The 22,156-nt window shown below is 55.6% G+C and overlaps 1 protein-coding gene across 4 annotated transcripts in view; it reads left to right on the forward strand.

Annotated features, from left to right (window-relative positions):
• The window catches only part of MYH11 (myosin heavy chain 11), a 111,058-nt gene extending 89,291 nt beyond the window's left edge, over window positions 1-21,767 (forward strand). For 2 of the 4 annotated variants that reach the window (XM_045072133.1, XM_045072134.1), the window contains 18 exons: window positions 329-500; window positions 2,130-2,342; window positions 3,764-3,908; window positions 5,822-6,028; window positions 7,373-7,477; window positions 7,566-7,718; window positions 7,952-8,200; window positions 9,684-9,896; window positions 10,187-10,399; window positions 10,638-10,799; window positions 11,227-11,355; window positions 11,626-11,714; window positions 12,152-12,275; window positions 12,806-13,014; window positions 13,928-14,036; window positions 14,120-14,292; window positions 18,003-18,041; window positions 21,073-21,208. In XM_045072133.1, coding sequence (XP_044928068.1) covers window positions 329-500; window positions 2,130-2,342; window positions 3,764-3,908; window positions 5,822-6,028; window positions 7,373-7,477; window positions 7,566-7,718; window positions 7,952-8,200; window positions 9,684-9,896; window positions 10,187-10,399; window positions 10,638-10,799; window positions 11,227-11,355; window positions 11,626-11,714; window positions 12,152-12,275; window positions 12,806-13,014; window positions 13,928-14,036; window positions 14,120-14,292; window positions 18,003-18,033 — 2,696 coding nt within the window. In that variant the 3' untranslated portion in view covers window positions 18,034-18,041; window positions 21,073-21,208. Of the gene's footprint in view, window positions 1-328; window positions 501-2,129; window positions 2,343-3,763; window positions 3,909-5,821; window positions 6,029-7,372; window positions 7,478-7,565; window positions 7,719-7,951; window positions 8,201-9,683; window positions 9,897-10,186; window positions 10,400-10,637; window positions 10,800-11,226; window positions 11,356-11,625; window positions 11,715-12,151; window positions 12,276-12,805; window positions 13,015-13,927; window positions 14,037-14,119; window positions 14,293-18,002; window positions 18,042-21,072 lie in introns of all 4 variants that reach the window. The other 2 variants (XM_045072131.1, XM_045072132.1) reach the window with 1 other exon arrangement.
• The last annotated feature ends 389 nt before the right edge of the window (window positions 21,768-22,156 follow it).

A 22,156-nucleotide genomic window follows, 5' to 3' on the forward strand; every position in this document is an offset into this window, starting at 1 on the left:
TGACTTTTTTCCTCCGCTTTTCCTCCCACTCGTGCTCTCTCTTTTTCACATAAACAAATTAATTCAATTAAAAAATACAATCTGAGAGTAAACCTGAGCGAGGCCCCTTGCAGCGGACACACTAGTAGCAATAAAGGAGCCGCATTGACTTTCCTCCCGCAAGATCATGGTCTGGGCCAGGCCAGGCCAGTCACCTGTGGGGCCATGTGTGTGTGTGTGTGTGTGTGTGTTCATGTGTGTGTCCGTGCGGTGCCAGAGCAGAGAGGCTTGTCCTCTGGGTGCCTTTCTGATAGCTGGCACCTGCTGAGAACGCCTGGCTTTGTCGTAGTGCGGCTGAAGAAAGAGGAGAAGAACCGGCAGGAGCTGGAGAAGCTGAAGCGGAAGCTGGAGGGGGAGGCCAGTGACTTCCACGAGCAGATCGCCGACCTCCAGGCGCAGATCGCAGAGCTCAAGGTGCAGCTGGCCAAGAAGGAGGAGGAGCTGCAGGCCGCCCTGAGCAGGTAGCGAGGCTGGTGGGGTGCGTCTTGTGGTCCCGGGGGGTCCGTGTGCCCAGCGGGCTCCCGCCACACCGCCGTGGGCCCCGTCTTCCTCCTCCTCCAGGCAGGCCTCCATGCTGCTGGGGGCCTCCCCTGTCCTGCCTGCACCTCCAGAACCATGCCACTGATTTTCTTCTCTTCCCTCCAAACTCATCCTCTCCTGCATCTCCGCTCCTCCCGCCACGTCTGCCTCTCGGAAGTCCCGGCCATTCTCATGTCCAGTGGCCCACGGAGCCCGTTCCACTGGAGTCTCAGGCACCGCATGCCTGAGGCTGGGATGACCCCTGCCCCTCCTCCTGAGGGTCGTTTTGTCCCCTCTTTGCTCCTCCCACGCCCAGACCGCGGCCGGCCTCAGATTCTGCCGGTCCTTAGAAACGTGTCCCTGTCCCATTCCCTGTCTGCCCGGCTGGGTTCCAGCTGACAGCCTCACCCTGGGAATCCTGCAGCGACGACTAACAGGGATTTTCCTGCTCACTGTGTGCCAAGCTCTTTCCAGGCAGTATCTTCACGCACACACCAGGCTAGGGACGCTGCTGCGATCTCCGTGTCACTGAGCAGAAAGCCAGGCCTGGGATCTGAGCCCCAACACTTCCTGACTGGTCCCATGGCCAGCTCTTTTGCTCCCAGTGTGTGCTGCTGGACAGCGCTAGGGCAATGGACCAGAAGCATCCTCTGGGTTGTGAACTTGACCCTTACCCGACCACTTAGCCTTCTCTCTCACTGCTTCCTGTTCCCAAGCTCAGTAGGATCAAGGTGCTCACCTCCCCTTGCCCTGAGGAATCTTGCCTCTGGGCCCTCTTTCATGCTGTTCCCTTTCCTTCCATCACAGCAGGAGGCCAGCCCCACCATGCGTCATGGGGGAGCTGCTTTCCATGCAGGTCCTAATGGTCTCCAGGCCATTCAGACCACGCTTCTCGCATCCCAACTTGACCCATGGTTGCTGCATGGCTTTTAACATCTCACCAAGCACTTTGCATGGTGAAGACACTTTTGAACCATTTGAACCAAAAGAAGAAAGAAAAACAAGTAGTTGCTCAGGAGAAATGACTGTCCAGTGTTCATAAGCGTCTATTAAGCTCCTGGTGTGAACAAGGCACCTGGCTAGTCCGGGAGCAGGCTCTGCTTTCCCTCTTTCTCTCTCTCTCTCTCTCACATGCACACACCCATACGTGCACACACTCTCACCAAAATGTTTTTTTTTTTTTTAAGATTTTATTTATTTATTTGACAGAGAGAGAGGCAGAGAGGCAGGCAGAGGGAGAGGGGGGAACAGGCTCCCCGCTGAGCAGAGAGCCTGATGCTGGGCTCCATCCCAGGACCCTGGGACCATGACTTGAGCTGAAGGCACAGGCTTTAACCCACTGAGCCACCTGGCACCCCAAAATCTGTTTTTTGACATCAGATCTGTCCTAACCCACAAGCAGTCCCACCTAGAGAGAAGGGGTCCACCGTGTCCCCGGGACGTGGCCGGAACCTGGTTTAATGTCCGTGGAACATGAGTATCTCATTCCAGGAAATCATTTTCGGTGACGTCGGGAGATCGCAGGGGCCAGAGAGCCCGGGGTCATCATTCTGGTGATCTGTCCCCGGCAGGCTCGACGACGAAATCGCTCAGAAGAACAATGCTCTGAAGAAGATCCGGGAGCTGGAGGGTCACATCTCGGACCTCCAGGAGGACCTGGACTCGGAACGGGCCGCGAGGAACAAGGCCGAGAAGCAGAAGCGGGACCTGGGGGAGGAGCTGGAGGCGCTGAAGACGGAGCTGGAGGACACCCTAGACAGCACGGCCACCCAGCAGGAGCTCAGGTGGGTGCCCAGCCTGCGGACCCCAGCGGCTCCCGCCACTCCGCTGCACAGATGGGGTGGCCAGGGTCGGGGTGGGGGGTGATGGGCAGCCGCCAGGCACATCCTGAACCCTGAGGTCCTCAGGCCCTACAGTTACTGTCTGTAATAGAGATGCGATCCTTTCTCATCTTATTGGGCATCACAGTAGTCAGACTTACTTGAATCGAAAATGATTTGAAAGCTCTAGAAACGTAGATACGAAAAACATCAGTCTTAGTCCTAACACAGTCCATGTTTTTTGGGTATTCCTTCTTGCCTTTTTTTTTTTTAATTTGACAGAAAGATCACAAGCAGGCAGAGAGGCAGGCAGAGAGAGGGAGGGGGAAGCAGGCTCCCTGCTGAGCAGAGAGCCCGATGCGGGGCTCGATCCCAGGACCCTGAGATCATGACCCAAGCCAAAGGCAGAGGCTTAACCCACTGAGCCACTCAGGTGCCCCTTTCTTTTTATGTGGGTGTCTACATGTGTCAGTAATTCTCTAGATTCCAGTCCCCGAGAGCATGTGTCTATGTTTTGTGATACATGTTTTAAAATAACACTTGTTGGTGGGGTCCTTAAGATGTGCTAGAAGATCACAGATACCAGCAACAAAAAAATACCCCAAAACAAACATACAGAACAACAAACCCCCCCAAAAAACACTTTACCTGCTAGATAAGGAATGCTGACCTTAAAGAAAGTAGGTCGTTTATTCATTCAACAAACATGCAAACGCTTTTGATTGTGTCCATGTCAGGTGCTATGCTAACACTGAGACTGATTACCCACACTTGGGGGTTTTGTGCCACACCCCTTACCTCTGTGGAGAAGCCAGCCCAGTGTTCCCCTCCCAACAAGGCCCATGATCCAGAAAAGCCTGGTACGGTATTTTAAATGCATTGGCTCAGAGCCAGACCAGATTCTGGCTCTGTCAACAAGCGCCCACTGCTTACCCTCTCTCAGCCTTAGCTTTCTCATCTGTAAGTTGGAAGGATATACCTGCTTCTGAGGGTCACTCTGAAGGTTATATGAGGTCACGTATAGAAAGAACTGAGGTTGGGGCCTGGCACATACTAAGTGCTCAAGAAATAAGAGCTAATAATATTTGAGGAACATTTTGCAATTTACAGATGTTCTTTCAACACATTCCTGAGTATTTTTGTTTATTTATTTGCTGGCCTTGAAGAGTTTCTGGGCAGTCACCATGCTCCCCCCTTTTGCAGCTGAGGAAATGCTAGGTCCAGAGAGGTTGGGTGACTCCCCTGAGGTCACACAGCCAAGGAGGGGCCGGTGATGGAGACCTCAGCTCTGGGTCCCAGGAGAGCTCTCGTCTCTTTCCATGGCGCTGTCTGAGGCAAAGCCCTGTCTCCACCCAACAGCCAGCCTCTGTGTTCTTCTTGCCCAGGGCCAAAAGGGAGCAGGAGGTGACGGTACTCAAGAAGGCCCTAGACGACGAGACACGGTCCCACGAGGCCCAGGTCCAGGAGATGAGGCAGAAGCACACACAGGCCGTAGAGGAGCTCACGGAGCAGCTGGAGCAGTTCAAGAGGGTACGTCATGGTCATTTCGCAAGCGTGGTGCACCGACAGCTCCCCATAACCACAGATCGAGGTCGGGGCTGAGAAAGAGCCAGCCCTACGAGACTGTAATGATGGGTCGTGAGAGCATTTATTAAGCACCCACTGTATACGTGCCAGTTAATCCTCACAACCAGCTATGACGTAGCTACTGCTGAGCTTGACACATGAAGGAAGAGAGAGCCTGGAGGTGAAGAGACTTACCCAAGGTCACACGGCCATTGATCGAGCTGTGATTTGAACCCGGGTGGGTGGTCTGGTCTGCAGACCTGCCTCACACCTTCCCCAGGGCAGGGTCTAAAATCCACAGCAGCCCCCACTCTGCCCTGATAAGCAACTATTTAGCAACACTTCTGGGAGGGGAACTTGAGACAGAGGCCATCCTGTAATTTCTCTGCAGATTGGCAGAGTTTGAGAATGACTAGATCTAATGTTCCCCGCCCCCCGTGGTTAGCTCTTTGGGGTGTAGGGCACACGGGGCAGCGAAATCCTCTGAATGCAGTGTACTGAGAACTTCCTCTCCCTTGGGAGAATTTCCCTGTTTCATTCAGGGGTGAGCTTTCTCGCTTGTGACATCCAGATTGTTTCCGTCTGGATCGGATTTCTGTCTCTCACCCACAGCCCTATGGCTGCCCTGTATCCCTGCACTATCTAGGTATCCCCCCAGCTCGACTAAGTGGGGGCACATTACCTAACCCTTGCTGGAGTTGGCACCCGTTTCTGTTACCAGCCCAGAGGACTATTCTTCAGGGGGTGGTTTACTGACACCTTCCTGGGAGCTGGGTCACTCCTGCTTCTATCAGAATCTGCAGAGGTCCTGCCCGTGAAAATAATGGTTCTAGCTCCCTAGGCAGTACAGGTTGTGAGCTAGATGGTCCCATGGTTTTACAAACACTAATTCACGTCCTCTGCAGCCTTGATCATGAGCAGATCTCCTGGCCCCATCATCTGCCCGTACACAGGTGGCCTTAGGACACTCTGAGAAATGGGGTGTGAGACTGAGCCCCCCGCAAATGAATAAAAGGACACTTGTTCGTGTCTTGTCAAGTGAGATCTGAATACTAACCTTTGACCTTCTGTCAAGTCTTTATGCGTGTTGGACAAATAAGATTTTGCTAATTGTAACTACGACGTGCATTTCCCCTTCTGGTACTATTTGAACAGAAGTGATGAGCGTGGACGTCCTTACCTTGTTCGTGCTCCTAGGGGAAAAGCCCTGTTTTTCTCACTGAGTATGATGTTTGTCTTGTTTTTCAAAAGTCAGAATTCCTCCGGTCTATGCAGTAAAACCCACCAATTTTAACGGTATACATTCATATAACCAGCACCTGTCATGATAGAGAGCACTAGAATTTTTTGTAAAGAAGTTGGAATCCGATTTTAATTTTTTAAAAAATACTTTGTTTGACAGAGAGGGAACACAAGCAGGGGGCATGGGAGAGGGAGAAGCAGGCTTCCCGTCGAGCAGGGAGCCTGATGTGGGGCTCGATCCAAAGACCCCGGCATTATGACCTGAGCTGAAGGCAGATGCTTAAAGACAGAGTCACCCAGGTACCCCTGGAATCCAGATCTTTACATGACATCATGTTATTAAGGGGTTGGCGGCAAAGAATAGGTCAACTAGGACAATGACAACAGGTTGGATGTAGCCCGGGAGACATTTGCAAACTTTGTGATTCAGAAAAAGAAAATACAGTCTTACTGTCACGGGTGTGCCCTCCCCACCGCCCATCCCCGTGTCGACAAGCACAGGTGCCTGGAACCTTCCCGACTCACTGGACAGAAAGGGAAAGCGGAAGATGCCCCAAGGGATGGAGGGTCCCATCTTAAAGTGCCTTCCTGGCCAGAGCTGTAATGCGTTCCCTCTCCTCTGTTGACTTGGCCAGGCCAAGGCCAATCTAGACAAGAACAAGCAGACGCTGGAGAAGGAGAACGCTGACCTGGCCGGGGAACTGCGGGTCCTGAACCAGGCCAAGCAGGAGGTGGAGCACAAGAAGAAGAAGCTGGAGGTTCAGCTGCAGGAACTGCAGTCCAAGTGCAGCGATGGGGAGCGGGCCCGGGCCGAGCTCAACGACAAGGTCCACAAGCTGCAGGTAAGGCGGCAAGCATCCCTTGGTCCCAGCTCTGCGGCCATGAAGCTCCTCTCAGCTAACTGAAGTCTCACTTGCTACAAAGCAATTTGGTTTCCTCCTGTTGCATTCCTCGAGGAGAGGAGATGGCCTCCCTCTTCCATTCCATCTTTAGAAACCTTCGTCTCATTCAGCAAGTATTTGAGTATTTGCTGTAGGCTGGGCGCCATATTTAAGGCTGAGCTACAGGGAGCAAGAGAGAGACAGCGCTTGCCCCACTAGAGGGAGAGGCATTTCTAATCCCATGAATGAAGGTCAAATGATGCAGTAAGTATAAATTAACAAAGGGCTTGGCCTGCAGGAGGAGGAGTCGAGAAAGGCTTCCATAAGGCGGAAGTATAGTCTGGGATAAGAAGGCTGGGAGACAGAGGGAGCAGCATGTGCAAGGGCCCAGTGGTAGGTGGGGGAAATTAGAAAAGATCAAAGAAGTAGAGCTAGATTGCTGAGCTGGAAGGCAAAACGTGCTGCAAAGTGGGACTAGAGAGGTAGGTCATGGCTGAATGGCACAGGGCCTTCAAGGCCCCATTCTACGTGCATGTCTTTACTCCGAGTGACAAGAAGCCATAAATGGGCTTCAAGTTGAGCAAAGATTAAGTCTGTCTGTCTTTGGTCTTACTTAGCTTTGACTAGACATTTGGCCCGATTTCCAGTTCTGGGAGACAGGCAGACCTTTGATAATTATTTAATGTGCTTACAGCTTGGGATAAGAGGGCAGGGGAAGCATTAAATGGGATTTTTTCCTGCGTGCAGGGGAGAGCAAAGGTTCTGCTCTCCCAACAGAAGCAATGTGCTAGAGGAGGAGAGTCAGAATCACTTACATCCTCGTAAGTGGGAAGAGAATGGACGGTGGACTGACACTTGCAAAAAGACCTGTTCCCCGCATCTCTGGCTTTAGCCCTAAGGGCCCATGAGGAAGAGGGCGGTGGAAAATGGCCCTTGGAAGTGGACATGCCCTCTGTATGCTCTTCCCCAGCATTAGGGGGCGGGCGAGTCCAGAAGAGCTCTGTGTGGGGATTCTCAAACCTGTTTCATTTTCCCCCAACCTTGGGAAGGATCTGGGATCTATTTAGTGGGATTTGGGCCCAGTCAATACAGTTGGGCGCTCTAAGAGGTTCTTAGAACCAGGCATCCCAGCTTGGAGGTGATACATTTCCTTTGGGAGCCGCAGAGCTAGTGTGATCAGGCCCATAGCTCCTGGGTGTGTCTCAATTGGCAGATCCCACAGGAACCACTGTGCGACTAGAGAGGGCTTCTCTTAACAAGGACCCTGTTCTGGAAGTTCTAACCAAAGTCTCTTGGTGTCCTCAGAATGAAGTGGAGAGCGTCACAGGGATGCTCAACGAGGCTGAGGGGAAGGCCATAAAACTGGCCAAGGACGTGGCGTCCCTTGGGTCCCAGCTCCAGGACACCCAGGTGGGTATTCGGCCACATCCTCCGGAGGGACCCTGGGGCATGAACTTCCGGGCGTGGGTCCCTGGGACTTCCGTGCATCCTTCCGTAGGAGCTGCTTCAAGAAGAAACCCGGCAGAAGCTCAACGTGTCCACCAAGCTGCGGCAGCTGGAGGACGAGAGGAACAGCCTGCAGGACCAGCTGGACGAGGAGATGGAGGCCAAGCAGAACCTGGAGCGTCACATCTCGACTCTGAACATCCAGGTGCTGGCTGTGTGTGCGTCCTTGCTGTTCCAGGACAGCCTTGCGGGGAGAGCAGGAGCTCGGATGGGCTGTGGTGGTGGAGCCTCGGAGCCATTTCACTTGGCTCACTGGCTCCCCCTGCTGTTGAATTTCTGCAGTGCAGCGAAGGTTGTCTCTTCCCCAGGGTGGGGTCAGGGACGGGAATCACCCAAAGGCCCTCTCCCCTTATTGGACCTTGGACACTGCCATTTTAGCTCTCCGATTCGAAGAAGAAGCTGCAGGACTTTGCCAGCACCGTGGAAGCCTTGGAAGAGGGCAAGAAGAAGTTCCAGAAGGAAATCGAAGGCCTCACCCAGCAGTTCGAAGAGAAGGCAGCTGCTTATGACAAACTGGATAAGACCAAGAACAGGCTTCAGCAGGAGCTGGACGACCTGGTCGTCGATTTGGACAACCAGCGGCAACTGGTGTCCAACCTGGAAAAGAAGCAGAAGAAGTTCGATCAGGTAGGGGCTGGAGGGTGGTCCACTCTGTGTGCGGACACGGGCCGGGGCAGGTGGGGCTCCGAGGCTGCTGGTGGGGTTGCTGTGTCTCTGCAACTCATCCTTGCTTGGCTGGTGGCAATGGAAAGTCACCTTGTCTCGGGTGACCATGAAACACGAGGGCTCCTAGGTCAGAGTAGGGAGAGCAGCAGCGCCCGGACGTGACTGCCAGGTACCCCCACCGTGAGGGCACCCAGGGACCCCGGTGATGCCTGAGTTTCTTGCCCCAATAAGCAATGAGGTTCATTTTATTGACTTAAGCACCTGCGGGTTGCCTCCTAAATATTCCAAGTCATTTAATGTTTCTACCCTTTAGATAACCAATTTCCCCTCACATTTCATTATGCAGAATTTCAGGCACCCAGACACGCTAAAATCACGCAACAGTGAACCCCTGTGTGCCCACCACCTAGATGCGATGGCAAACATTTTACCAGACTTGCTTTATTATGTGTTTATTTACAAGCATGAACTGTACTTGTCAAGGGGGGCGGTCTTACCTTTTGGATGCATTTCAAAGCAAATTACTGACCTCCCCCTCTGTATTCTGCGTATCAACTAGAGTTCTTGTTCAAGATAGAAGCTTGCTTCCAGGGAGATAAAAGTTTACCTACACGGAAATGCACAAATTTTAAGTGTACACTTTGAGTTCTGATCGATGCCTGCAGCTCTGTAGCCTAGATCCCCAAATACCGACTTTTACTATGTTATTCAAATTTAGCAAATATCATTTGGTTTGCAAGTGACTGGGGGTTATCCTAAAAATCACTTTGGGGATGGTTCTGGGTCAGAGGCGTCGGGGCTCAGAGTACCAGGCTTCTGGGCAACAGGCTGGCCCTTCCCTTTTCCGTCTCTGTGCGGTGGGCCTGTCTTCACTGTTGGCACCCTGCTGTTCCATGATCGGTTTGAAGGCCCAAGGCCCCATCTTTTCTTTTCCTGTCACACTGGGTGTAGGGTTTTTGCATTGACAGTGCTATTTGGGGGTCCCTGTTACTTACTTGTCTTTGCTGACTTCTAGAAGTCTGAATTTTGGATGTTTCCGTGTATGATATATGCTGCTCTCTCTGCAGATAAGATTACTGTCCCTAGTCTGGCTCCGAGGGCACTTTTGAGAGCCGGAGACGAGTGGTCAGAAAACAACAAAATGACTGGCCCCCGGCAGGATTAAATGTCACTTGGACCCCAGCAGTCGTGTGTTGTAACCGACATGGGCGGCATGAGTGATTTCAAAGCACAGAGACTCAGCAGATGCTGGCTGTGCATAAGGTCGACCTCGAAGTCCGAAGCAGGCTTGTCATTAGCTCTTTCCATAGGTATCTGGATGAGTTACCCCTGCCCCCAAGTAAATTCAGCAGGACACGAGGCTTCTCACCTGTATTTGCAATGAGATGAAGCCTGCCTTCGGGTTGGCCTAGGGGTCACCGCCAGGGTTTCTGTTGTGTTGTAGCTGTTGGCCGAGGAGAAAAGCATCTCTTCCAAGTACGCGGATGAAAGGGACAGAGCCGAGGCCGAAGCCAGGGAAAAGGAAACCAAGGCCTTGTCCCTGGCGCGAGCCCTCGAGGAGGCTCTGGAGGCCAAAGAGGAACTAGAGAGGGCCAACAAGATGCTCAAGGCCGAGATGGAAGATCTGGTTAGCTCCAAGGATGACGTGGGCAAGAACGTAAGTCGCCCTCCCCGCGAGTCATCCGTCCTGGGGGTGGGCAGGGGGCGGGGGCGATGGCTCCGTGCCTCTTTGATGTGAAACCATAATCCGGCCTAAAGCCAGTCCCTCGGATGGTCCCATACACGTGGGTTGGGAACAGCTGTTGGGGAGGGTGGCTCTGAGTCCACAGTTCCCAGAGGAAGGCTCTGGTCCTCACTGGACAAAAGCCGCCTCTCTCGGACCCGAACGAGCTTCCTGGCCCTGCGGGCGGCCTGCCCGTCTTCATGACGTCCGCTCTGGCGTGACAGGTCCACGAGCTGGAGAAGTCCAAGCGGGCCCTGGAAACCCAGATGGAGGAGATGAAGACGCAGCTGGAGGAGCTGGAGGACGAGCTGCAGGCCACGGAGGACGCCAAGCTGCGGCTCGAGGTCAACATGCAGGCCCTCAAGGGCCAGTTTGAGCGGGACCTGCAGGCCCGCGACGAGCAGAACGAGGAGAAGAGGAGACAGCTCCAGCGGCAGGTGATCCGGGGCAGGCCAGGGAAAAGGTGGTCTGTAGGGCAGGGAGAGGGAGGGGAGCCAGCTTCCTTCCTCCCCTTACCACCTCCTGGCCCGATGGAGACTGGTTTTCCTCCCTTGTAACCTGGGGGCAGGAAGACCCACCTGGGAGGGGGCTGTGCATGCCTGGGAGGCGGCCGGCTGGCGGCGGGGCTGGGGGGACGGCGCAGCCCAGCGGCACGCATCGCCCCTCCTCGCTCAGCTTCACGAGTACGAGACAGAACTGGAAGACGAGAGGAAGCAGCGTGCCCTGGCAGCCGCGGCCAAGAAGAAGCTGGAAGGGGACCTCAAAGACCTGGAGCTGCAGGCCGACTCCGCCATCAAGGGCAGGGAGGAAGCCATCAAGCAGCTTCGGAAACTGCAGGTGGGTGATGCGTCCGACGCAGGGTGCGGGCTGACGGGGGCGGGGCGGGGGGAGGAATGGCGTCCCCAAGGTCGGGGAGGCAGCAGCAGCAGGACGCCGGCCTGGAAGTGGTGCCTACGAGCTGGTGTTTTCCCAGCACCGTTCGGCATTTGCGGGCTCTTTCCTGCCCCGGGTAAGGCACGGTTACCAGGCATGTGGCCGTGGCCTTCCATCGCCATATTTTAGGTCTTGCTGAGCCCATCCAGAACGGGGGGGCCTCCAAACAGCAGCCTGGTCCTGTGAGATGACAGGCATTGCTCCTAGGATGGGGACGCCTCTGTGGTTAATCGTGGCAAATCCTAGGGGTTGGCCTGGGAAAGCTCATTTGGGCAGCGGAACTCGGGTGAGTAAGGACCTCTTGGCTTGTCCTTCCTGTTGACTCATGCAGGCTCAGATGAAGGACTTCCAGAGGGAGCTGGAAGATGCCCGAGCCTCCAGAGATGAGATCTTTGCCACCGCCAAAGAGAATGAGAAGAAAGCAAAGAATTTAGAAGCAGAACTCATGCAGCTGCAGGAGGTAAAACCTTCTCGCTGGGAGCCCCAGAATGGGGGGAGGGGGTAGGGGTGTTGTGGTAGGAGCCCTTGGCACGCCGGTGTGTGTCCCCATGGGTTTCTCCCATTAATCCGGCATTCCATGTGGCCGGACCCCGGAGTAAGGGCAGGGAAAGATGGGATGTGGAGACACACTTCCCCTGAGCTCAGGGAGGGGCGGCCGTAGAAACTGCTGGGGTGCAGCCCTTCCGTGGTAGATAACAGGTTTCCTTCCTCCCCACCCGCCACCATCCAGGATCTAGCCGCGGCCGAGAGGGCTCGCAAACAGGCCGACCTGGAGAAGGAGGAACTGGCGGAGGAGCTGGCCAGCAGCGTCTCAGGAAGGTATGGGGCCGTGTACAGAGGAGGGGGTCCTAGACGTGGATGATGAGAGAATGGCAGCTCATGGGAGCACCTCCCGGACACCCATTTTAATGCTAAAAATGACAGTGCCCTGCTGAGCTTGTCCCGGGGGTCTTCACCCCCCAGTTGAGTGTGGCCGTTTCATTCATTCTGAATAAGCAGCATGGCGGGGCTGGGGCGGCTGGGGGCATCAGAGCGCGGAAACTCTGGGACAGGCCTGGGTCTGCTGATACCAACTGGGTAGGAGTCCTGGCTCCCTCCTTGCCGGCTGTGGGACTTTGGACACACAGGTCTGTAAGTCTCGGAGCCTGTTTCCTGTTGTAAAGGAGAGCAACCCTCAGGCATCACTCCTTCAAGGAGAGGGAATCTTACAAGCCAGAGGGAGGCTCGAGCCCCAGATGTGGCTGCATTCCCCACAGGAACACCCTTCAGGACGAGAAGCGCCGCCTGGAGGCCCGGATCGCGCAGCTGGAGGAGGAGCTGGAGGAAGAGCAGGGCAACATGGAGGCCATGAGTGACCGCGTGCGCAAGGCCACGCAGCAGGTGGGGGCCAGCGCGGGGCAGGGCACTGGAGCAGTGCCAGCGCTGCCCACACGGGTTCCGGGGGCCAGCCTGTCTGCTCCCCACCCCTGCTCCCTCCTCTCATGGTCCCGCAGCACCCTGCCAGCCTGCACTGTCTCCGCGGTGGGCCAGTGTGTGTCTGGCTTCCTCTACCAGATGCTGTGTACCTCGAGGAGGGACCTTGGGGGTCTACTTCTTGTTCTGTCCCCAGCCTTACTCTCCTGAGCACTCAGTGACGTTACTGAGTGTCAGGCTCCAGGACGGTTGGTAGGGACCCACCACGGGACCTAGAAACAGGGAACCCTGTAGCACCGGGACGCTCCCCCTGTGCCCAGGAAGGAGCTGGTGGCTAGAGGACATGGGGGGGGGCTCCTGGGGGCTCCAGCTCCATGGACCCATGCGGAAGCTGAAGAAGAGGGGTGGTTGGGGGGGCAGCAGGAGACATTCATCACCTCTGTGGACCACCCCGGGCTTCTGTGCCCCTACCTCATGACCTTCCCCATCCTCCGCAGGCTGAGCAGCTCAACAACGAACTGGCCACGGAACGCAGCGCGGCCCAGAAGAACGAGAGCGCAAGGCAGCAGCTGGAGCGGCAGAACAAGGAGCTCCGGAGCAAGCTGCAGGAGATGGAGGGGGCAGTCAAGTCCAAGTTCAAGTCCACCATTGCGGCCCTGGAGGCCAAGATCGCACAGCTGGAGGAGCAGGTCGAGCAGGAGGCCAGGTACGTGGAGCCGGGGCTGCAAAGACAGCCTGCGTGCCAGCGCGCGGCAGGGGGGAACCGGGGTGGGGGTGGGGGCTTAGGCTCTCCAGGCCCCAGCTGTGGCTGGGAAATCATCCCTGTGGTACCCAGACCACAGCCGTGCCGGGGGAACGGTGTGTGCACACGGGGGAGAGGTGGGCCTGGCCCGGAGGAGACCCTTGCACAAAGGAGCAGGCCTCCTTGGTGAGGTCAGCCTGCCTTCCCGGGGGGGCACGCCGGCTTGCCCCGGCCTGCATTCGCAGAACGTCCGGTTAAGGGCTGTACAGAAAGTTCCCATCAGCCTCCCATGCAGCACAAGTAGCTGCAGGAACGCTGCTCACGAGAAAGGAAGGTCACAGCACCGCGGTCCCCGTCAGACGGCAGGGACTCCTGCCCGTTCTTTCCATTTTGGCCGTGGCTTCCCCAGTCACTCCCATGCTGCAGACTTCAGCCCTTAGTGCTCCTCTTCCTGGCTTTGAGTCTATTTGCAGAGAGGGGCCCCCTCTCCACAGCCAACCAGGGAACACTTCCGTACCCCCCATAAGACCCCCTGTACCCCTACACCCTCCCTCCCCGCCCTCCCCGTGTGTTCCTGAGCCCTCAGCACCCACTGACCGACTTCCCATTTCTGTGGTCTGTTCTGGGCCCCTCCTATGAATGCAATTACGTGCTGTGAGGCCTTTGGTCACCTGTCGCCTTCACGGAGCATGTTCCCCCTGTTGGAGCCCGACTTAGAACTAGGCTCCCTTTCGTGGCCGAGTCCGGTTCTTCCGATCTGGGGGAGGAGCCTCAGTGTGGGGCTCCGGACGGGTGCTCACGGCGCGCACAGTGCCAGTCGGGGCTGCGCACCGACAGCCAGGGAAGCCGACCCCACTCCCTCCGTGTCCGTCCGCAGGGAGAAGCAGGCGGCTGCCAAGTCGCTGAAGCAGAAGGACAAGAAGCTGAAGGAGGTCCTGCTGCAGGTGGAGGACGAGCGCAAGATGGCGGAGCAGTACAAGGAGCAGGTACCCCTGCCCCGCGCCCCTCCGCCCAGCGCAGACCCCATGGCCCCCTCCCCCGCACTGACCCTCCGTCCTCTCCGGGGCAGGCGGAGAAAGGAAACGCCAAGGTGAAGCAACTGAAGCGGCAGCTGGAGGAGGCGGAGGAGGAGTCCCAGCGCATCAACGCCAACCGCAGGAAGCTGCAGCGGGAGCTGGACGAGGCCACGGAGAGCAACGAGGCCATGGGCCGCGAGGTGAACGCGCTCAAGACCAAGCTCAGGTGAGGCGGGCAGCGCCCCTGCCGCCTGCGTCCTGCCCCTTGCCGCGGGCTCCGGCGTGCGCCAGGCCCGACCGGGGACGCGGATGCTCCCGCGGCCTCTGGGACGGCTGTTTCCCTTCCCCGCCAGTCCTCAGGGAGGCGGCGGCTAACCCCCGTCGCCCGCATCAGCACCAGCCCTCCTCTCCTGAACCTCTGCTCCCGACTCTGGACTCTGCTCGGCTCCCTGGTCTACCCCAAGGGCTCTGGCACCACTGCTGTCGGGGCTGGATCGATTGTTCTAGATCGCAGGAGCTGGCCTGCGTGTGGGGGATGTGAGCAGCAGGCCCGGTCTCTCCCCACCGGCGGCAGCGGCGTGCCCCGGATCCTGCCAACCCAAAATGTCTCCAGACCCTGTCCAGTTCCCGTGGGGGTGTAGTCGTCCCTGGCTGAGAACCTCTGCCCTAACCGGGGCTGAGTTCTCTCCCACACTCCCGCACCTCTGGGCCTGAAGGCGGGTAGGCCACCCCCCTGCACCTCAGGGCTCCTCAACACCTCCCCTGGTTCCCTGAAGGCGGGACCGAGCTTCCTGCCTGTGCCCACAGCCCTCCAGGCAGGTGATCCCACATCTCCTCTGCGATCCCTCCATGGGGTCAGCCCTAGCTCTAACTTGCCCATCGAGCATCGAGCCTTCTCCCGGCCGCCGCCTTTAATTTGTTCAAACACCATGCACACGAAACCACACTTTCTTCCTTCTGCTCAGAGTGGTTTGAGAAAAGCAAACAAGCACACTGCCATTTCCTGCCGGGCATCCTCTAGGGCCAGGGGGAATGGACCCCACTCACTGCTTCCTGGACCTCAGGCTCCCCTCATCTTCCCTCTCCCTTGGACATCTGCTTTCCCGCCAGACTTACTCTCCTGGCCCATCCTTACAAGGGCCCGTTTCCCCCCATTGACCTACCTCCTGACAGACACGCTCATTTCTTCTCTGTCCCCGTTCTGGGCTGGACCATCTAGAACCAGCTCATGCTAATACCTCTGGTAGACGTACTCCTCGTGTTCACTCAAGGACGTTGCTCCAGAAATTCTTACTCTTCTCTCCTTTACAACGTTTTCCATCCACAGAGTCATTCCGTGAGCTGAGCCTGACTTCCCTTCTATCTTTACCACACAACCCTACTGGTCAGTCCTCAGGCCCCACCGGACCCCGGTGCAGCCGGTCCTTCCTTAGCTGGGGCTTCCTGGACACTCCCCGCAGCTGGTTTGCTTGCTGCTTTTCCTGCTGTCTTTCCTCACCTCTTCTGCTGGTACATCTCCAAGCCAGCTTGCCCATGGCCTGCCCCAGTGGCCTGCCCTGCCATCTTGGTCTCTCTTCATCGCTCTCTCTGCTCACTCCCTGGCTGATCTCAAACAGCCTGGTGGCTTTTGAATTCTACCCACAGCAAGTGACCTCCTTGTTTCTACCTCCAGCCCAGACTTCTTCCTGGAACCCCAGACCTGTGTGCCATTCCCACCCAGTGCCTCACAGGGCAGCTCACACCTTGAGCCCTGACTGAACCCCTTCCCCCCCCCAAACCACTTCCCACATAGACTTCTCCAGCTCAGCAACGGGAATGATAGCGCCATCATTAACCCAGGCTACAAACCTGAGGTCATACTTTGCTTTTTCCTCTCCTTTATACCTTATATCTAATCTGTCAGAGAATCTGGTCAACTTTCCCTTAAAAATACTGTAGATACAGAATGCAGCTGTTTCTTGCCATCCTGGGTCAAGCCACTCTCTCCTACCATCTGGATAATTCTCACACTCTCCTCATGGGCCTGTGTTCATGCTCTGCATTTGTAGTCTGTTCTGAACACAGTAGCCAGACGGATGCTATTGAAACCGAGGGGAGTCACAACCCTCCTTTGCTTGGAACTCTCCAACAGCTTCACCTAGTGCAGACTGAAAGCAGCATCTTTTATGATGCTTGGTTCCTGGAGGCCCTAAGGATCTCCATCCACTGCCTCCTAAATGAGACCTCTAAGTCTATACAGGCTGCCTCAGGGCCTTTGCACTGGTGGTTGCCTCTGCCTGGAATGCTTTTCCCCCAGCTCTCCGTGTGGCCAGATCTCTCCTTCCCTTCCTTCAGGCACGGACTCATCCACGATACCTGGTCTACAACGTCCGGCTTCACTCCCTGCAGCCCTTCTCCTTGCCCACCTGTCCCCATGTAACCTATTTATTTTACTTAGGTCACTTTTAGCCTTCACTCTGACCCCCTGGGCACATGGGTCAGGTTTGGTCTGTTCATTCATCCCCAGTGCCCGGGATAGTGCTGGGCACAAACTTTCAATCACTGAGTCACAGATGTTTCCCCAACCTCATTGTCCTATCACTTTGGCTCTTCCGCCACAACCTCGTACTACCTGTACCTTGATTGACTTCCCATGGTCTTTAAAATTAACTGTTCTGATCACACACATCTATTTGCAAATAAAATCTACCACCCCTGTATGGTTAAACCAGCATCACTGGCATTAACGGGTCACAACACAATAAAATACAGCGAAAACAAAGCAATAATGAATTCTAGCCCCCGTGGCTACAAATTGATGACTACAATCAGAAAGGCCTACTTTTCAGTGAACAAGAGAGTGACAGAAGACATGTGCACCAAAAAGACTATCTCTGATACAATCAGATGTATTTAAAATGGGCTGGAAAGGGAATACCTTTGTCTCTGTGCAACTCAGTCATCCAAGGTCACGGCCAGGCACCAACAAAAACCACCTGCCATGTCAACTCCAGACCCTGAGAACCCCTGCATGGATGAGGGAAAGCCCAAACCCCTTTCAGAATGGGGAAGAGAAGGGCTGGCGAGGGAGAGTAGAAGGCTTCGGGAAGGAGACCCCGGATCCTGCCCCAGGTGAGGGGCTGTGGGTCCCACTGCTGGGAGCGAAGGCAGACATAAGCCCTCAGGTCCAATAGAGGCTTACGAAAACCCCCCAGGGTGATGGTCCACAAGAAGCTGCTCTCACCACGTGGACCTCTGGAATTTGCTCTGCTGGGGACTGGCCCTGACCCTCCCCCGCATCCCGCCGTGTGGTGGGGCAGCAGTCGGCCTCTCTGGCTGTCACCCTAAGCTGTCGCTGCTCCCTTTTCTTGGGACCAATGACCCTTTTGGCACATGCTGAACATCCCCTGTGGGTTCTGCCCCCAAACAACCCTTCTTAGGGCGCACAGCTCTCCGTTTCTTACAGTCCTAGTATGAGCAAATGCTAAGGCAGGGTGAAGACAGGGCCTGCCTTTTCTGCCTCCTGAATCTCATACTCGTGTAAAACCAGAAGGCAAGCACTAGAGCTCTGAATGAGGGGGTATGCCCTAGCCAGCTCTCCGAGGACAAGCGCAAAGCAAGTTTCATAGTTCTACCGACCAGATAAATCTCAGCTCCTGGTAGAACCTGCGCATTGTACCCAGCCTTTGCCATGACGCCAGTGCTCCCGACACGAGCTTCTCAAATGCTACAAGGGCTTAGGTGCATCAGCCGCTCTAAGAGCTTCTCAAACTTACAAAGGCTTAGGTGCACCAGCCGCTCTAAGAGCTCTCAGTAGCACAGGCCTCACTGCCAGGTTGCCTTCTACATGCCTCATTTAAGAGCTGAAGTGAAGGTCTTTAATGATTCAGCCCGCACTCACACAGCCTCCCTCGCGTTTGCGGATGGTAACCACCTGGGCCTCTCTCTCTGTTTCAGAGGCCCCCTCCCCCAGGAAACTCTGCAGTGACTCACCAGGTATCATGCCTTTCGCTTCGCAGCTCATGTGTGTGGCACTTGGGTTCCACTTTTCTCTTGCCACCCCACCCGCCCTGTCCCCCGGTAGCCCCCTTTTCTGGCCTCCGCCCTCAGATTTCCACGAGATTGCTGTAAAACCTGCAGGCGTGGAGATCTTAGTTCAAAACCCTTTTATCACAGCCGAGATCAAACTAAGAAGACTTCATCTCTTGACCTGTTTTCCTTTCCGACCTCTGCTTTGGCATCGGCCATGGCTCCCAGCGTGTCCCTGTCACCACGTGTTGACTGCTGTTCAGAGGCTGCGTGTGTCACCTGGATTGTTCTTACCTAAGAGGGTGTGTCTCCCACGCTGCTAGGACACTTGGCTGCGCTGTCCTCCCTGGTCTGGTTAAGACCCCACACTGAGCTGGTAGGACAGCTCCACAGTCCGGGTCCATTCCTGGAGCACAGCTTCAGGTTGGCTGCTTTGGTTCGCCAACCCGAATTCACAGGGCACAGGGTCACGGTAACCCCAGCCCGACAACTGGATTCCCCCACAACCCCCCGCAGCTGGGCTTCCACAAACACATCTGCAAAAGAAATGAGCTCTCACCGCGCCTGGTACAGTTGCTGTGGCTGCGTGGGGCTGGAGCAAGGCCCGGCCAGCTGCTAGCTTCATTTCCAGCACACCAGGGCGCACGCCGGCCCCCTTGGAGCCCAGCGTGGTCCTGCCACAGAGCCTTTTCCATAGAGGTCTTGCGGGCACATACTCAGAGCAGGGAGTGGACACCCGAGACTTGAGGAAGAACACAGCGCCCTGCCCGAGACAGAGTTAAGAGGCCTCGAAATGCCTGGGCGTCTCACAGCTCTATCTCATGTGAAGTTAGGAAACTGGGGCTGTGTTTCCCTGAGAGGCCGAGCCAGCCCTGGCTGGTGTCCCCCTTCTGCTCTTTTGGAGAATCCCAGCTTTGCTGCCACTACCCGGGTACTTACAGGCTGACGGAGGGATCGGCAGGACCTTTAGGAAGAGCTTTTGAGCAGTGCTCCTGCCAGCTCAGCCGGGACATGGCACCCACTAGTTGATGGGAACCCAAGTTCTTGCAGAACAAATGCTCGGTCTTGGGTCGATTCCTGCCATGCTACTAGGGCCTCACACAAGTTCTCTGAGGCCATGAATAGAAGCCGAATGCTCCAGGATCAGACCCTTTAAGAAAATCTCTAGAGGGGGTCCCTTACTTCATGGGGGGACAGATGCAGCCAATGCCAGTCTTTGCCTTGGATTTGAAACCAATTCCTTCAAGACGGGCACCTGAACTGGGAGACAGGCTCACAGGACGGGAGACTAAGCAAGGTGGGTGGGGGGGGGTTATGGGAACTCTGGGCATGATTTACCTCTTAGATCAAGGGAACCCGTTTCTCACTTCAGCTCTTCACACTTACCCATACAGACTGTCCCAAAGGGTAAAGAGTGCTTGGAGCCTGGAATGGGAGGAGAGAGAGGGTTTCCCAGCCCCAGGCTGTCCCATCAAGTCTGAACAGGGAGGGGCGGTGCCAGAGGAGACCCGTGTGAGTGGTGGCTGCTACTTGTCCTGTCCTGTCCTCAGAGACCCTTCTCGGGGACCCAGGTTCTTGGAAAGCACAGTGATCAAGAGGATTTTTTAAGGTCACTTCTAGAGAGTGTGATGGAAAGTCAGTTCTAAGGGCACTGGGCACCTCCCAGTTTCCCCCTGACGTGAGGCTGGCGGAGCCTTCAGCTTGGAGTGGCTACAACTTGAAGTATTCGTTCCTGATCACTGCCCCCCACCCCCCCGCCCAAAGTACCATTCTCTGAACTGGGGTGGGTTTTCCCAGCCCATGTCTCTCCCACTCTCAGGCCCTAAAAGGCTCCGGTTGGGACACCCCTTCTCAGCAATCAGAACACCCTAGGCTTTGCTTTGCCTCCAATCTTACCTGAGTTGCCCCTTTTGACTAAAGCACAGATAACCGGAGGGGAGCTCTTTCCCTTGTGGCTTTTCTGCTCAGCCTTTTTGCATGGTGGAGCGGGTCGTTTTCATTATAGAAAGTCTGCACTCCTCTCAGGCCTCCTAAAATGAGTTAAGATAGGTCCTCCGATTCGGGTCAAACAGGGCCACACAGCCAGAGCCCAACAAGATTATTTGCTATGGTCGCAGAAGAGGACCAACAGGTCTTCCAAGAGGAGGAGGTTGAATGCGGGTGGCTCCGTCTTCTCCTGCCTGCCTGCCTGCCCTCCTAAGCGAAGACTTAGGTCAGGTGACCCGGGCAGGCCCTGACAGTAACTCAGGGCATCTGGCACTCCAGAGATGGGAGCCGTTAAGGACAGAGAAATGGGGGACCCTACCAGCTAGCGCTAAAACACATCTCAGATTAACAGGTGTATCTTACTTTTCTAACATATTCCATGAGCACCTATCTATAGGTCAGGCCTGGTACCTGCATGGTGAGCGAAAATCAGATAAGACCCCTGCCCCGTGACAACTCACGCCAAGAATTCTGCTCCACACGCAAGCAGGGGGCCCTGCGCTGCCCGAACCGAGAGCACCCTTCTGGCGTCCGCGGTGACCTCTCCCCTGCAAAGGGAGGGGGTCCCACCCCTTGCCAACTGACAACCTACAACCCTCCCCATTTCTACCTTCTGAAAAGGAGGTACAGCATGAGAACACACTCCCCTTTATACTGGCCCCACAGGGTATGAAGTAAGCCCACGGGAACGTGTCAGCCTCCAATCGGTGTTTCCTTCTTTTCTAAATTAAAGACCCCAACAGACCAGAATCTTCTGGGTCATCGGATGACCGAGCCAGATTTTTTTTTTTTTTTTAAAGCAGATCATCTTGCTTTGAAATATCTCCTTTCCCCCAGGCCAGCTGATGAAATGCTAACTGTACCTTGAGGCTGGTCAGGGCTGGACTTCAACCAGAGTCTCCGCCTCTCACTTGAGTTTGTCCGTGTTCGTTTTTGGCCCCTTGAAAAAGCTCTTCCCATCTCGGGGGAGATTTCCGTACTCAAGAAACACGTGTTTTCTCGAATCCCACAGGCGAGGCAACGAGACCTCTTTCGTGCCCGCTAGAAGGTCTGGAGGACGTCGGGTCATTGAAAACGCGGACGGCTCGGACGAGGAAGCAGACGCTCGCGACGCAGACTTCAACGGAACCAAAGCCAGCGAATGAACGACTCGCTGCAGTCAGGACAAAACCGAACCCAGTGGACTCTGCTCAGCACTGTCAAAATCCAGCCTCAGATTCCAAACACCACAGACACCCCTCACGATGACTATAAACACCACCGTCCTGAGTCCGGGGCATCATGGAACTCTCGAGTGACGTACCAAATGAAAAAACCCAACAGGCGACACAGACACACCCCCGCTGCCCCCTGTCGGTGAATTGTGCAGCGACTGTGAGTTTTTAGGGAAGATCTAACTCCAGTGCCTGGTCACTGTGACATGGGGAGGAAGTCACCAGAGTGGGTGCCGCCTCTGCCTCCTGCTCCCAAGTCGCTCCCCCTGTGTCCCCTGCCCACGTGTCGCGTGGGCCCCTGTTTGAGTTCTTTCCCCTCCCGGTGACCACACCTCAGACGCACACAGTTCACGGAGACCAAGTGCCTTCGGCAGTCACAGGAATTGAAAAGGAGACCCTGCTCCGGTGGGAACGAGCAGGATTGTTAAACACTGTTTTATATGCACCCCGATTGTACTTAAGGACACCTTCACGAATAAAAGGTTATAAATCACCGGAAGGCAGTCAGCTCTTCTGTTGTTTTTGAGAGTGAAAGAATGGGGTGGGGGCAGGGGCATTCTTCCAGAATCCTTACGGTGACCCTGTGAAGCGAGTTTACTCTTCATCCATCAATGGGGAACCTGAGGCCTAGGGAGATGAAATAAACCGAGATCCCAAAACTGCCCCCCCCAAAAAATCCACAAAAAAACAAAAAACCCAGCTACCAGACATGTCCTGTGAGTCTGTGGGAGGGGGACTTCTCCAACCAGAGAGGGGCAGCTCCAGGCCCAGGAAGTACGACCGTCGGGAACATGACCAGGAAGAACGTCCTGACCAGTCCAAACCCATACGTACATACTGTGAAGAGTACAAGAGGTTCTTGAACTTTTAGGTTAAAACACA

This window comes from Mustela putorius, unplaced genomic scaffold (assembly GCF_011764305.1).
Source record: "Mustela putorius furo isolate JIRA1106 unplaced genomic scaffold, ASM1176430v1.1 tig00004007_pilon_pilon_pilon, whole genome shotgun sequence".
Classification (NCBI taxonomy): domain Eukaryota; kingdom Metazoa; phylum Chordata; class Mammalia; order Carnivora; family Mustelidae; genus Mustela; species Mustela putorius.